This window comes from Schistocerca piceifrons, chromosome 1 (assembly GCF_021461385.2).
Source record: "Schistocerca piceifrons isolate TAMUIC-IGC-003096 chromosome 1, iqSchPice1.1, whole genome shotgun sequence".
NCBI classification, from domain to species: Eukaryota; Metazoa; Arthropoda; class Insecta; order Orthoptera; family Acrididae; genus Schistocerca; species Schistocerca piceifrons.
In genome coordinates this window covers 232,661,405-232,677,811 of record NC_060138.1, presented here as the reverse complement: position 1 = coordinate 232,677,811, position 16,407 = coordinate 232,661,405, and the positions used below count along the sequence as shown (strand labels likewise).

The 16,407-nt window shown below is 37.3% G+C and overlaps 1 protein-coding gene across 4 annotated transcripts in view; it reads left to right on the top strand.

The window, feature by feature from the left end:
* The window catches only part of LOC124786282 (peroxisomal acyl-coenzyme A oxidase 3-like), an 86,392-nt gene extending 73,167 nt beyond the window's left edge, over positions 1–13,225 (top strand). For all 4 annotated transcript variants that reach the window (XM_047254249.1, XM_047254251.1, XM_047254250.1 and 1 more), the window contains 3 exons: positions 1,481–1,614; positions 11,955–12,087; positions 12,276–13,225. In XM_047254249.1, coding sequence (XP_047110205.1) covers positions 1,481–1,614; positions 11,955–12,087; positions 12,276–12,532 — 524 coding nt within the window. In that variant the 3' untranslated portion in view covers positions 12,533–13,225. The remainder of the gene's footprint in view (positions 1–1,480; positions 1,615–11,954; positions 12,088–12,275) is intronic.
* Positions 13,226–16,407: the final 3,182 nt, after the last annotated feature.

Here is a 16,407-nt window from a genome sequence, read left to right as displayed (position 1 = left end):
CTTTCAACTTTCACTAGTTCCCACTCTCAGCTTTTAAACTCTCTTATCTTCATTCTGTCCTCCCCCTATCATTTTCTCTTCTATTGTGTTCCTTCCCTGACTCGGCACTGCCCACCCTTACATTGCTCTACCCCTTCTATTTTTTTATTGCTACCACAAATAACCCCCCCCCCCCCCCCCCCCCCACACACACACACCTTTTTACCTCTTGTTTCCTACACTTCTGTCTGCCTAGGCAACCACTCGTAACCAGCACCCTTTTTTGTTTTATTTTATTTATTTGTTTATTTATTTTTGCCTTGAATATCCATTATCACATCATACCTCTCATGCATTCATTAAAAAAAATAGATTAATTGTACAGATAGCTGCTATCTACTGGTTATCAGGGCATCTCCAGTATTCCCGAGTGTCATATCCAGCAAAAAAGTTTACATATGCATTTGCTGTATTAAAAATGCAATTAAGTCTGTTTTGTCATTCTCTGATGATCCACTGTGAATATAGGACAGCGACCAGTCAAATATTTACCAAGGAAAATCGCCAAACAGCCGTATGTTTTGACAAGTTATTTTATTTAGACTACCAGTTTCAGCATCTCAGTTATGTCATCTTCAGGCTCCTATGCACTCTGTGTATAGACAACCAGATATATCGACATTTGGATAACTGTAGCCATCAATATCTGGATTCTGTGAATTCATTTTTGGAGTGTTTACTTCCAAGACTTGACAACAACTTATTGAGATGCTGAGACTGGTTGTCTAAATGAAATAACTTCTTGAAACATACGGCTCTTTGGCGAATTTCCTTGGTAAAAATGTTTTGTCATTTGTGCCTTCATAATAACAAGACCTACAAATATAACACAGATCCTGTCACACCACACGATGACAGAGAATATAAGTTGGAAAAATGTTTCCTCTGTATCTTGTGGGTTTTTTGTGATCACTGGTGGTTATTATACATAATTAATTCTATTCCGTGTAAACTGGATTCATCCATAAATAGTGTTTTTGGAAGCAAATCACAAATGGTACTTAATCAGTAACAAACTTAAAATCAAGCACTATTGTTTATAATGTAACAATGTTGCACACACAAGCTTTCTGCACACAATTCTTGCCATGCCTATGTCCACTGAAGAAAGGAAGGGGTTTAATGACCCTTTGACAAGTTCATTAGAGACTGAGCACAAACTTGGATCTCAAAAAGGATGATAAAGGAAATTGGTCGTTTCCTTTTCAAGGGAAACAACCTGACATTTTCCTTCAGCAACTTTTGGAAGAACCACAAGAAACTGAGCCTTACCACTGTGCCACCTCACCTGGAGTGTCCATCAAACCTTTAGAAAAGCAGAGAATCACTGCCTTCTAGTTTCAGGACCTCAATCGATTATGTTAACAACATGTTGCTGTCACTGCACATTTCATTTTTTCAGCTCTCTGAAGTTATTACTAAGCCTATATCTCCATTACAGAATTGCTGCAAACATATCGTTGGCTAGTATGTTGGCTGCTGCAGGCAACAGAAGAGAAACTAAGGAAACAAGGCCGTCAGCTTTCTGAATGTGAAGTGTTCTGTGCAGCACCACTGGCAAGAGCATATATCGAAGTAAGTTTGTTGTGTAGCTGTAAAGTCTTGTAATAGCATAAGTGTTATTACTAAAAGATAGTGATACCATTCTCACTGTTGTGTTGGATCTCTTTGATTTTCTTCATGCTTAAAGGATTTAAAGTCAGTGCCAAGATATCAGTTTCATTAAAGCAGTATGGCACACTTCCAAAAAACACTAAAAAATTAACTTTGAAGATTTGATGATCCAAGGGCTGAATTAGTGCAAGAATTTAGAATAATAGAGAACTGAAGAACCCTGATAGTGTAACATATTCATTTGTTATAAGTACAGCTGGATTGATACAATTTATACCTCACAATGTCTAGCTGATGGAGTTCTACCTGACTGCCTTCCGTGACCACCCAGCATATCATATCCAACAGAGTGTTTTTAAGGGAAGAGGAGCATGGCAAACTAAATGCATTATCTTGCAAGATCCTTAGTTGACATCTTTGATAGTACAGAATTGGAAAAGGATGCAAGTTACATGCCACACAGTACCTTAGTTTTACAGTGGCAAAATCACACACAAGAATTTTATTTCTTAGCATTACATCACTTATACAGTGACCTTGCTGATTTACTTGGCAGATTAAAGCCAAAATCATTAATATAACCAGGAAACACAGCTGGATTCAGAATTAGATCAAGGGGCATCACATGCATGTGGGAACACGTCACCATGACAGGAGCTGCAAATAATATGTAGGAATCTAATAGAGAACTATCAGTAAAATGACAGAACTGTACCTTGCATTTCATTTAATGCAAGCAAGTGAACCATGAAGCAACATTTCATCAAGCAGTCCTCCACTGAACTTGATGGCTGCACTGTTTTTGAGGAACGGCTGGAGAAGATAGGCAACCTGACAACAATTACAGAGACACAAAAATATAGAATTCATGAAATCCTTTTCAAAAGAAGAATTGCTCTGTGTCCTCAAAAATGGCTCCACAGAATGAGGTTGCAGGAACTGACAGCCGGTGGCTGAGATTAAATTATTTACAGAATGGCAAATGTCCAGTCAAAAATGGTGTTGCAGGAAATGATAGAACTGTATCAAAAGACAGCCAATCCTGGACGCAAAATGACCGACATTGTAGCGGAATGTTGAGATCTTGGGAAGCTCACACACTCCTGGTGGTGACTTTTTCAGACCTTCAAAAAGTGTACAACAGACTCAAATAGAACTCCCATTTCTATGTCACATATAAACCAGATTTTGACAGAGCATTTACCACTGTAAACAAATGTATGCTCACTGCTAGAACCAAAATCATTTGACATCTTCACAGCCCATATCCAACTCTGAAGGGGCTTGAGACAGGGCTGTCCTTTGTCAGCCTGACTATGCCCCAAACATTTAAGAACCCTGCTGAAGTGCCTGTGAGATGAACTGTCAGGAATTAGCATCTTTGGTGTAAAAACTGTTGTACACATTTTTGCTAATGACCTTAGCAGTTCACTGAACAGCCAAGACTGTGACAAGTGAGTTGAACAAATCATAGATGAGTATCAGCACACAAAAATAAATCTGCCATTATCACCCTGGGTCCAACAGTTCAACGTGGTAATCTGAGAACCAATAGAATGCAGTTGACTCAAGATGCCAATTGCTTAATGGTCATTATAGCTATGCAAGAAGACAAGATAGAACAGTATTAGAGAGGAAGAGTATGACTAATTGAATCTTTGTTATGGAAATAGCATCTGCACTACTTGAACCTTACAGTCTTGTGAAATTCAGTCACATTGCAACTATCTTCCATATGCCATGCAGTTTTGCAAGATAGGTCATGGCATCAATGGTGTAGCACACATGGAGTCCAAATCTTTTTCAGATTACCCTTTCTTACAATTGTCTTCCCCTCTACCACAGCAGAAGCCTTGGCTTGCACAACCTTTGTAAACACTGTATGGCCTCACATATTTATTAATAACAACAAAGGTAGTAGAACAGGGACATGGTTCAGTACATGTCAGTCTATAGATGCCAGGTTGCCGATAAACCTCGATGTAGTCCGATCAGCACAAACTATTAGGGGTGTTCAAAAGAAAATTGCAAAGCAACACTGCAAGTATAATTGAAGTATTTATTCAAAAGTAATCACCGGAGGCTTAAGCACAATTATCCCACTGTTTCATGAGCCAAAGGATTCCCTGTTCCCAGAATTCATGTGGCCAGTCCTCCACTGAGTCCTTAATTTTGTTATCTGAGATGAAGCACTTCCTTTTGCGACCAAACACATCGAATTCGCAGGATGAGATGTCTGGGATGTGGGACAACTGCATCCACACTACAGTTGCCCGAGACTGCATTCATGTGTGTGAGTTGTGTTTATCTTTGTGTGCGTGTGTGGGGAAGGGGGGGGGGGGGAGAACCTGTTTTTAATTAAGACCTTATGGGCCAAAAGCTTTATTTGTGACAGTCTTTTTGTTATGCCTATGTGTGACTCAGCATTTCCGCTTTATGGTGAGTGGCAACTTTCTTTTTCATAATATTGTTACATTCCATCCTGGATTTTTCATTCTTTTGCTTTATTATTTGGAGCTTAATTACAAAGATCAAAACATCCTGCAACAGCCAATGATGTGACTTTGGTTTGTAGTATGGATTGCTCCCCTCACGATCAGCACCATTATCACCTTGTGGCCAGACTGGATACTTTTTTATGCCACCAAGCATAATGATTATGTTTGGCTAACAGGAATTCTGACATTTTTGTAATTATATTCAGTAGAGCAACTGTACAAAAATGCCTTGAACGTTATTGACTTCAACATTCGAACTTCAGGAAGCAATCCAAAGGCAACAACAAACAACTTTTTCATAATTACATATATGTTGTTCTTGATGAGCTCATACTAGAACAAGAAGCAAAGGCTTCTGCAGCCTTGGTGTCTCACCTACTTAACGAAATAGGGTGGGGTGGACTGACATACCACTGCAACTTGGAGGTTACAGTACAGCATTTCATATACACCTGTGTGTTATTCCAATCCTATAAACAAAACTCAAGATGCTGTACATCAGGTAACGGTACTATTTTGACATATTTATTAGGAAAAGTGCTGTCGTGCCAGAAGTTCAGTGTGGCAGATAGATCATCATTAAGTTGCATACAGAATGTCCACAATTTTGAGCTATTAATTCAAAATCATCAACTAGCTGGTCAAGAAATTATTTAAAAAATGCATTTAATGCCAACATAATCACAGATCTCCTGAGAGGATTTTTGTTGAAATTGATAATTGTGTTTTGTCATTTGTGTCTGTAAAACAACAAGGCTACAAATGCACCACTTGTCAAGTACCACCACACAATGAAACAGAAACGAAGTTAGAAATATGTTTCCCCGGCATCATGTGTGATTTAATTCTCATTAGGTACCTGTTAATTTTTATTTGAATTCTATATTTATTATCAAATTTAACTCTCAAATACAAATACTGAACCTTAATTTTTTTAGTAAAAAACATGGTTTTAATTAGCAGTAGCATGAAAATGTGAGTATTCATACTAAATTAAAATTTGCCACAAAAAGTTGACAAAAATGAAAATATTATTTCATCATTATTATGATCACAATACTTTTTCATTGAAACAGTGGAATAACAACAATTATGTTACACTTTTTAAGTATTTCATATCATGTAGTTAATTCAATTTAGCATAATTTTTGCATTAACACAGTAATTTTTTACCAACTTTATTATCCGAATTAAGATTTTTTTTTAAAATTTGTTATTGTTTGATTGAGTTACTTAAGAATTTCCTCTGTTTACCTGGGGCAGCTTGAATATTTACTATGAGATGCACTATTGATTTGTGACATTCTAATTATGCAGGGTCACAGTTATTGAACTATGTGGGGAAAAAAAACATAAATTAGCTAGAAACTACTGTGTGAACACACTTAATTCAACATGTAAACATCACTACAGATATTCAGATGTTTGATCTGCCTGCCATCATTAACAATGATGTGGCACAGACAAATAGCAAAATTCTGCATAACCCAATGAAGTGTCGGAACATCGATGCTGTCGATGACCTGAATGGCTGTTTTCAGCTCAGAAATGGTTTTGGTGTTACTGCTTTACACCTTGTCTTTAATACAGTCCCACAAAAAGAAGTTGCATATGTTCAGATCTGGAGAAAAGGGTGGCCAATCAAGGCCCATGCCAATGGCCTCTGGGTACCACAGAACCAGAATGCGGTCGCCAGAGTGCTCCTCCAGGACATCAAACACTCTCCTCCTTTGATGGGGTTGAACCCTGTCTTGCATGAACCACATCTTGTTGAAACGAGAGTCACTTTGGATAATGTGGATGAAATCATCTTCCAAAACCTTCACGTACAGTTTGCTGGTCACCGTGCCATCAAGGGATATCACACTGGTTATTCTGTGACTGGACATTGCACACCACACAGTCACCCCTTGAGAGTGAAAAGACTTCATGATCACGAAATGTGGGTTCTCAGTCCCCCAAATGTGCCAATTTTGCTTATTGATGAACCCATCCAAATGAAAGTGGGCTTTGTCATTAAACCAAACCATACTAACTCCCATCATGCCCCATGACCAACCGTGCAGTTTGAAAATCCTAACGCAAGCTATGATTTTATTTCATAGTTCAATAATTCTTACCATGTATATGGGTGATGTATTTCACTGGTGTGTTCGCTCGATGTGCTGTAACACAAAGGTGAACTGAATGTACTATATCAATCACCCTCACTCTTTCCACTTCATGATGTCTTAACAGCCAGTATTGTCCTGGAGTGGAATAAATGAACCACAACCTTCATCAGGATTTCAACATCCTTTCACCGTGCCCATAAATTAGTAACATCTGACCCAAAATCCTTCCCACCCCTCCTAAAGTCAAATTCTGGTGCCTACCCAATTCACAAAGTCCTAGTCCATCCTTACATGTCGCCTACTCCTATCCCCCAGCCACATAGGTCATATCCTGATGGAAGACCCAATGTGAAACCTGTCACATTTCACCGCCCAGTGCATCCTGTTCCAGGCTTATCATATCCCATTAGAGACAGGGCCACCTGCAAAAGCAATAATGTGATATACCAGCTCTGCTGCAATTTCTGCACAGCATATTATGGGGGTATAGCTTCCAGACAACTGTCCACTCCAATGAATGGTCACTGCCAAACTGAAACGTAGAGCAGAGTTGATCCCCGAGAAGTGGAACATGCTGCTGAGCACACCATGCTCAATTTCAAAAGTCTCATCCAGCCATCCAGTTTTAGGTTTTCTGTGGTTTCCTTAAATTGCTGCAGGCAAATGCCAAGATGGTTAAAGTAAAAAGGCATGGCCAATTATCTTATCCATCCGTGAAACTTTCCAAGCTGCTTTCTGTGAAAGTCAACAGGATGTTAAAACCCTAATCTTCCTTCCTTTCCTCCAGCACCAGCTTTTCTGAAGTGCATGGATGCAACACACCCTTCATTCCTGTAATCCTCTTGGACTCAATCTCATGATAGCTCCCTGCCCCTCACATGCCTCCTACCTAAGGACCCTAATTTCACTCATCCTGACATGCATACGATCTTCCCTTTCCTCTTTTCTGCCACCCACTCCCAGCCCATTCCCCCACATCATCATCATCATCATCATCATCATCATCATCATCATCATAATCATCATGTGCTGCATGAACTCACTAGTGTTGGTGTCTGTGTGTCTCATTCCCATCCTGTACGTCTGCCGCCTCCCTCTGAACCATCAACTCACCAACCAGCCTTCCCACTGCTTCCTGCCTCCTGTCTCCCCTCTACCACTCCACACAATTCATCCTCTCACTCTAGGCAATCTATAGAACTTCAGTCCTGGCAGTGTGCATTCAGCTGACACATTGTACAGGTATGTGTGTGTGTGTGTGTGTGTGTGTGTGTGTGTGTGTGTGTGTGTGTTTGTTTGTTTGTTTGTTTTTCAGTTGTGTTTTTATGTCTGTCGATAACTCAAAACTTCTACTATCTGGTAAGTTGTTACCTTGGTGTCTTTACTCGTAAATTCTTTAGATTCTGTCTGAACTTCCCATACCATAAACATTATTTCTGCATTTGTATGTTATTAGCAATGCCATTGTTTACTCTGCATAAGTCATAATACATAAACTGATTAATGTGTCCCTAGATGTGAATATTTAAAATGACACATCTCTGCCAACAATTTCAGCATATACATACAAGATACAATATGCATAAGAGATTATTTAAAATTGTCATTCAGACTCAAGAATGAAAGGGACTCACGTTTCACCTCAAGGAGAGACGTGCCTCCCCCTCCCCAAAACAGAGGGAGGGAGAGGGGTCTCTGTCTTCCCTCTGAGTGACCTGCCTTCCCTTTTTAACATTTACCAAACTATACCTCTCTCCTATCCATGGAAGGAATTATCAGTTATTGGAAAGTAGGAAGTCAGCCTGTCTAGCAGTATTAAAAATTTCGCCCCCTAGCCAGAAATTCTGTTTCATAATTTTATAGTTTTCTGGAGTGAGTTTCCCTTTTGATACAAGACTGTGTAACTGTCTTTCAGCATACAAATTAATACTTCATGTATTGCTGTTAACCTTTTATCTTTAGATTATATTCCACAGTTAATAGCTTTGACTCTGTTATTATAAATAATTGCATAGTACATTAATTATAATAGTTTGTATGAAAGACTGTAGTTTCAAGGATATACCATTTTATAAAACTGACATATTGAGTTGCATGGACTGACATGCCCATTCCAAGTTTTTTATGATATAAATGTTATAATTTATTTTGTCAGTACTTATTTCCTTCTTTATAATTTTCCATTTTGCTTTTTATTTATTTTCCAAGTTTTCAATAAGATACTACTAACAGGGGATTCAAAGAATGGAGAAACAGTGTTCTTTCCACTGTGGACACCTTTGTGAATCTAGAGGACTAACTTTTAATCCTGAGACTAATATCCATAAATCTTGAGACCAGTTCAGTTCTTTTAAAATTTTCCAGTCATCCCAGAGTAATTAATACAGTTCTCATAACATTCTTGAGCTACAGTATAACTTTGGTTGCTGTCTGGACCTTACCTTGGTGCTTCCTGTTAAAATATCTCTTTTGCACTACCTCACTTATAGCTACTGCATCTGTATCATCGAAAAGTCCAGTTTCTTCAAAAGGGATATCACTCATGGGCTAACTTCATCATATAAAAACTTAGCATTGTTGGCTGTCATATGTACAAAATATTGAGCACAGATAAACAATATACAAGGTAGGAAGCTAAGAAAGGAAACCGCAGATATATTTAAAGCACATAATTACATCGGCATGTGGTTTCCACTAAGTTAAAGGGTTCGGGCAGTGAATTTTTTGACATATGCAAGTAATTTTTAATGTTTATTGTTGTTGAATTATTGACACTTTTTAAAAATATAGATATATAGTTTTTACGTGGCACTGGAAAGAGGATTACAGAAAGTATGTAATGTGACCAAATCATAACAAGATAATAGCGCTGCAAGACACTGTCAGGCTGTTAAGAAAAGAGATCCCACAAATATATCGTTCATCTGTTTTTTATCTAAATGCTAGCCTTGAGCAATGATGCATGCTGTAAAACAATTTCAGCAGACAATATGTGTATAGAATTTCATCTGGACTTGTCCCTGCACAGGCCACAGCTATAAGGCAATTCATATCTTTGGCAGTTGTCATTCTTTGCTTGTAGACATTTTAATTTTCCACATAAATGAAAGTGCAGAGCTGTATAGGTCATTTTGTTTTTCCTGAAGGACTGGCCCAACAATCTCCAAACGTTCTGTTAAGAGGGTCTGTGATTATCTGTGTAGAATGGGTGGGATATCAATCATGTTGGTGCCATATAGATTCCCTTTTGTCCTGTGAAATGTCTTGCAACAATTGTGCCTTTTCTGTTGGGCATGGTAGATACTCATTTTCATTGAGTCCCATCAGTAAAACAGTCACCAATTATGTGATTCTTGAGAAGTGCCCACCACTTGTTGATAGGCCAAGGCTGTTATTTTTGGAAATTTGTGGTCAGTTCCTGTGGGACCAAACTGCTGAGGTTATCAATCCCTAGGCTTACACACTACGCAATCTGACTTAAACTAAGTTACACTAAGGACTCGAACCTCCAATGGGAGGAGATGTGTGAACCATGGCAAGGCGCCGTAGATCGTGCAGCTACCCCATGCGACTGGCTGTTATTTATTCATTTCTCTCAGCCAGTGTAACAGTAGTGTGTTTTGCAAACATTGATTTGTCCAAAGTTCGTAAAGGATTCTTCATCTGTAAACAAAATTTCGCACAGAAACAGAAGATCTCTTTGCAGTTTTCATAGACACCATTTACAGAACTGTAACCAATTTTGAAAGTCATTCATTTGAAGCTGTTGATGGAGAAAAATGTGGAAAGGGTCAAGTGCATAGAATTAATTTTCACTCTGCAACAGAGTGTGCACTAACCTGAAACTTCCTGATGGATTAAAACTGTGTGCCAGACCAGGACTCAAACCTGACATCTTTGCCTTTCGTGACTGAATTATCCTAGCATGATGAACAACCCACCTCACAGCTTTACTTTTGCCAATACCTCATATCTCTTATCTTCTAAAGTTGACAGAAATTCTCCTGCAACCTTGTGGGACTAGAATGCCTGGAAAAAAGGATAAGCTGTGAGGGCAGGTCATGAGTCATCCTTGGATGATTAGTTGCTGGAGCACTTGCTCACAAAAGGCAAAGGTCCCAGGTACAAGTCCCAGTCAAGCACACAATTTTAGCCTGCCAACAAGTTTCAGGATTAAGGGTGTTGGGTTGTAATATTCACAGGACATTTCCTTGGCTGATCTCAGTCACACATCACACTGCTTCAGAGTGACATGTGGATTGTGCATTACTGCTGCTAAAATGGCTGTTATATTTCTCTAATCAATTCCTATACATTTTTGTTCACGTATTTTATTCTTACCTTTCAGCATACAGCTACATCACTGCCCTAACAGTTTGGTGACATTCATCTTAAACTTCACTTTTTGTCTGCACATTGTGAAAGTCTGAATAGCTTGATCACTCCAGCAGCAAAGCAAAGACTGATAGGTTTCAAGTACACAAGTGAACATACCAATTATACTGAGTTATATAATATACTGAGTTATATGTTTGCATACATTTGGTACAGTAGGGCAATTGTTTGCGTCACTGTTACATTGTTACTGTTTGATCAAGCTACACAACTTATATCACTAAAGCTCTCTTCGAATGCTCTTTCCAATTGTACACAATAAAGTATACAGTTCCATAAAAAATAACAAAAGTCCAAAATACGCCACTGTTATAATTCAGCAGCTATGATATTTTATTAATGCCTGTCAGGAAATTAGCAACATGTTCCACTATAACTTCTTGAAAACCACACATTGGTGTGAGTGTAGTTGTGGTAGCCTGTTTTAACTACCTCACTGTGTATATGTCACACAAAATGGAGCTGCAATACACATTCTGTTACAATGTGAAAGTTAACATAATGTTTGCAGATAGTTTAGACACTTTCTCCCACTACTACTGTTTCAAATCACTACAGTTGGACCGGCAGATCAACACACAAATGGTTTCCATTATATGCATGCCATTAATTAACATATAATGGCTTTTACTGTATTTCTTTCAGAATTCATATTTTTTCCAAACCACCCCACTCATCTTGAAAAGTTGTATGAGTCTTGTGATAACTATGTCCCATCTTTGACTAATCTACCATATATCTCAGGCTTTTTAATGACCCTCTTGTTTTTTTTAACTTATCTCTTATTATTGTGTTAATTTATTTTTAACTGTAATTTTTACTGCTCTGCCCCTCTTCATTCTGTACTATTGTTATGCCTTTGACTTCCAAGTGACTTTTTCTATTTAGATTTCAATAAATTTTCCACTTATCACCCTCTGCTATACTTCTAATATTGTTTTGGTAACTGCCTCTTTTTCCTCAAACTTAACTGTATTGCATTTAATTGGCAGAAATGTGAAAAAATATAGTGCTCATTTTTAGGTTAAAAATACACAAAAATAAACATGCTTAAACTGCCACTTTGCCAGGGGAAAAAGAAATAAGCACTATTGGATCAGTTATCGAAGAACTATTTTGAGTGAAAAAATAGTTTATGGCTTGTGGTTAAAAACCTTGAAGGCAAAACTCAATTTCAGAAGTCTGTATATGCACTTGTGCTTGTTGAATATAAAGTGATTCAAGAAATTCATAGATTACTTTGTTTTCAGTACCTAGTAAAGCCACTGTCAATAATATTAATCTTCTGTTTCAGCACTTTATCTTGCAGAAATTTGTGGAAAAAGCAAACAGTGCAAACAATCATTCTGTGAAGGTTGTTCTCCGTAAACTGTGTTCCCTGTATGGTGTATGGTCTCTTGAAAAGCACCTGCCCTTCCTCTACCAAGGTACATACAAGATAATGAAATGTGATGAATAAGTTACCAAAACTATACCTTATAATAGAAACTGAGTAGCGGAACTACAATAATTTGCAATGAGAAAGTTATAGTTAATACCTTTGCTCAGACACTATGAGAATTACTTACATCTTATCTCACTTCTGCTGTTTATGACTAGTAATTATTTTTAACAGGTGGCTACATGAGTGACCGTGAGCCAGCACATTTCATACAAGAAGGCCTCTTACAACTCTGTGAACAACTGAAATCTGAAGCTATTAGTCTGGTGGATGCTCTGGCCCCTCCAGATAGGCTTTTGTCATCTGTGTTGGGACAGTCTGATGGACATGTATATCGTAATATGCAAGCTTCATTCTTCAGCAATCCACAGACCTTTGAACGGCCAGCTTGGTGGAAAGATGTTGTGTTTTGGCAGCACTCAAAACTCTGAAGAATTTTCTATGAAATGGCTTGAATTTCATATTTGATGTTCATATACAAAATAATTCACTCTCAGGTGATTGGAATTATGTATATAAATTAGTTTCCTCATGCACAAAGAACAGTATACCTACTGCCTATTTATAAAACATTAAGTTGGCTTAAAACTGGGACTTACATATTCATATTTTTTATAGAAAACCTTTCACAAACATTCTTTTACAAAAAGAAACTTAAATCAGTTACTTGAACTGGAGATTATAAGAGAGAGACACTTTTAGTATCACTTCAAAATGTGTCCCAGTGTCATGCGGAACTTAAGAAACAAGAAGCTCTCACTTTCTGCAGTCCCAGTGTTAGACGTATAATGGGAGGTGAACGAAACTGCTTACATGTGAATAAAAAGAGACAGAAGGAATTCATGTTTTAGTACAGCAACCAATATGGTTGTGATTCATTTACTCTGAAGATACATTTTTAAGTCAGAAATAAGATTGATAATATCTGCCACTTGAATGTTTAATTCTTACTACTGAAAAAGAAAGTGGTCAATAGAAAGATTTGTACAAAGCTATATTTTTAATAAGAATATATTTTTTATATGTGGTGAAATAAAATTTTATATTTGTCTATTTTTAAAGGGGGTATTTTTGTACACTTGAACAATTATGTGATTGAATAAATAATATATCTTGCTGTTGGATTTTTGCCTGTTGGCTAGCCACGTGATTATATTTGTCATAATTTAAGTTAAATTTTGATGAATTATGCTACTTCTCCATCTGTTTCTACATCAGTGGTATTTCCACTTCAGTAATAGTACTTTTTTATATTTGGTACCAAAAAGTTGCTTTCTCTGAAATAGACTGGATCATCAGGAAATTTACATTTATGTACATTTGTAGATTATTAGAACAATACTATGAAATACTAGTATACATGCAGCAAAAGGGGTTGAAAACTTTTATGTTTGATGTACATATTGGTTACTGACATGCACAGAATAACATACAAAAACCAACTGAGCACAATATGACTTTCAACAGTGAAAACAGTACACATAAAACCCACTAAAAATACAGTACACAGCATCTTATTTGGTTTACAAGTTGTGTGTAAAGTTTTGATACCCTTACAGTACATTATATGTAGTACACAGCATCTTATTTGATGTACAAGTTGTGTGTAAATTTTTGATACCCTTACAGTACATTATATGTAGTAGTAGGGCCAGAGATCTCTCTCTATGCACACAGTACATAAAAAATTTTTACCGGATGTTGCATGATGGAAAATTAAAGTTCAGATAATTAGGTCTAGAACACAGAATTTTCTTCTCTAAAATTGCTTCACTAGAGAAAGTCACATAGCAGTTCCTACTTAAGAAAATTACAAGGGTTCAAAAATAAAGGAATAAGAGAAATTCAGTTCCTATATATGAACATTGCCTGGTTCAAAAATTACTTATAAAGGATGATCAAAAAGTTTCCATCCAGAGTCAGTATGCCGATCAGGCAAAATTGCCATGAGCATTGAGGCAATTGTCCCATCAATGCACCATGTTGAAGATACTCATTTGGTAAAACACTGTATCCTTCTAAGTGAAGAAATCCATAACTTCCTCCTGTACATTCTCATCTGACAAGAGTCTTCAGCCCTTCAAGGTCTTTTTGCAGGGATCAGAGGCATGATAATCACATGGGGAGATATGGATATAGGTCAGTTGCTCAGTAGTGTTGCACTTGAGTTGGTGTAACTTCTGCATTATAACATTTGCAATATGAGGACATGTGTTGTTATGAAGCAGCAGCACCCTTTGTCACATTTGTTTTCAACAGATATGATGTCCCATATGCATTCTTCATTCTCAAACTGATGCCTATCACAGATTGCCCTCTAGCAGTCAACAAAAGAACAATTGCACATTGGTCCTGTTTGGAAGCAATTGGTAATAACGTCTCCATAGTTCATGTTCCTGCATTTGCCTCGCACATGATTGCCAAATTCATCTCCTGCCCACATGTCAGTACTTCTGTACTCATGTTGGAATAGCAGTATATTGCATATATGATTAATAATATTTGTGCCTACACCAGCTAAATGTATTCGAATGAAATATATGGGAAGCTGATGCTTTCTAGTTATATTAAATAGCTACTGTTCATTTGAAACTGGTAGCTTAATATATATGTAAATGGTATTTTTCAAAGAAAATAGTTATGTACATCTGTTACAATAAAGGTCTGTTTGTGTTACACTACTACTTATGATGCAGTTTATTCTAAACATTGCTGTTTGCTACATAATTAGAAATTTTCACTCCTGAATCTAGGCAATCCGGTAATTTTTAGGTGTAGTGGCTGATGGAGATTTATTTATAATTCTCTTTTGAGTTTGTAGGGATTCCCAACTACGTGGTTTATATTAGATGGGGGGTTGTTGAATACCTTAGTGACAGAGTATGGAACTCATATTTGAACCCATATACAGAGGCAGAGTCTGCATAATAATTATTTTGTGTTTTGTAGTGTGATTATGGAATTCATAATTCAGCAGAAACTGATTTTTATGATCGGCAACAGATACCATTAAGAAGTAAATGCTCAAGGAAGTGAGCATAATAACTCCAAGACCCTTAACACATTGACCGCTGCACATTTAACACTGGATGTTTCACCATCAGGCCAGCAATCAAGCATAACACTCTGCTCTGACCAGTGATGGCCTCGTGGCAGTCAATGTGTTCAAGAGGTCTCCATAAGATGTACAATCATCTCTTTTACACAATATTATTATTACCTGCTTTTGGTCAATAAATATTTATTTACTTTAGGTGCATTTCTCCATAATTCCATACGACCACATAAAGTGAAGGTATGTAAAATGAGCAAGTTGACACACTTGGTTTAGATCAGCAACTTTAGGTGCAAAGCTTCTCAAAGGTCTTTTGCACCATTCCCCGTCACCGTATTTTAATTTGTTACCCAACTGAATCCCAAGGAACTTTGCATGCATGCTATGTTCCATTTTGGGTACGGTCAACAATGGATATTTCTAGTACTACCGGGTCTTTTTTGCTTCTTTGAAATTGCATAATATGACTCTTTATGAAATTATGACATTGACTTCAGTGAACCAGTTATATGCCTGTTCAACTATCATTTGGTTTATGTCTGATAAGATTCACTATGGGGCCTTGTTAGCATACTTGTACCAGCAGCAGACATTGCAGTTGTGGAACCATTGTTTAAAGATCATTTGTAGCCTATTGGTTAAGAACAAGAACGGACCCAGCACCAGTCTTTGTAGTCATCATATGTTTTGTTCCCCATTTGGAGTTTACTTCTATTCCTGTGACATAATCTATCACTATAACCTTCTGCTTTCTGTTAGGTAAGACTTTTATGCAAGAGGGATCCCATTACATTTTAGTTTGTCTAGTAGATTTAATGATTCTCACAATAAAAGGTATTTACAGGTCACAGAATATATGTAGATGGTAATTTTTTCATGTTTGTTTCTGCTAGGACTTGGTTTCTGAGCTCTTGCATGACTGTCTCTATTGAGAATCTTTTGCAAAAGTCAAACTGAGAGATTTGCGACAACAATGAGGAAGTAATCACTGGCTCTGGAGGACAGTGATTTCAGTGTGTGATCATTTTTGCCAGTTATGTTTTGAGCGCTTAACTTCACTCACATCACTATTTTTATTTGTTTCTCGATTAATAATGTTCCATACTGTTTTATTCCTGGGTGTTCATTTTTTGTATGTTTTAATTAAATGTTTTTTTTAATGCCATACCAGAAGATTTTACAGTGCTAGTGGTAATGGAGATTCAGTTTTTGGGTAAGCTTGTCCTCTGTACTAAGTAGAGCTCTCTTCCA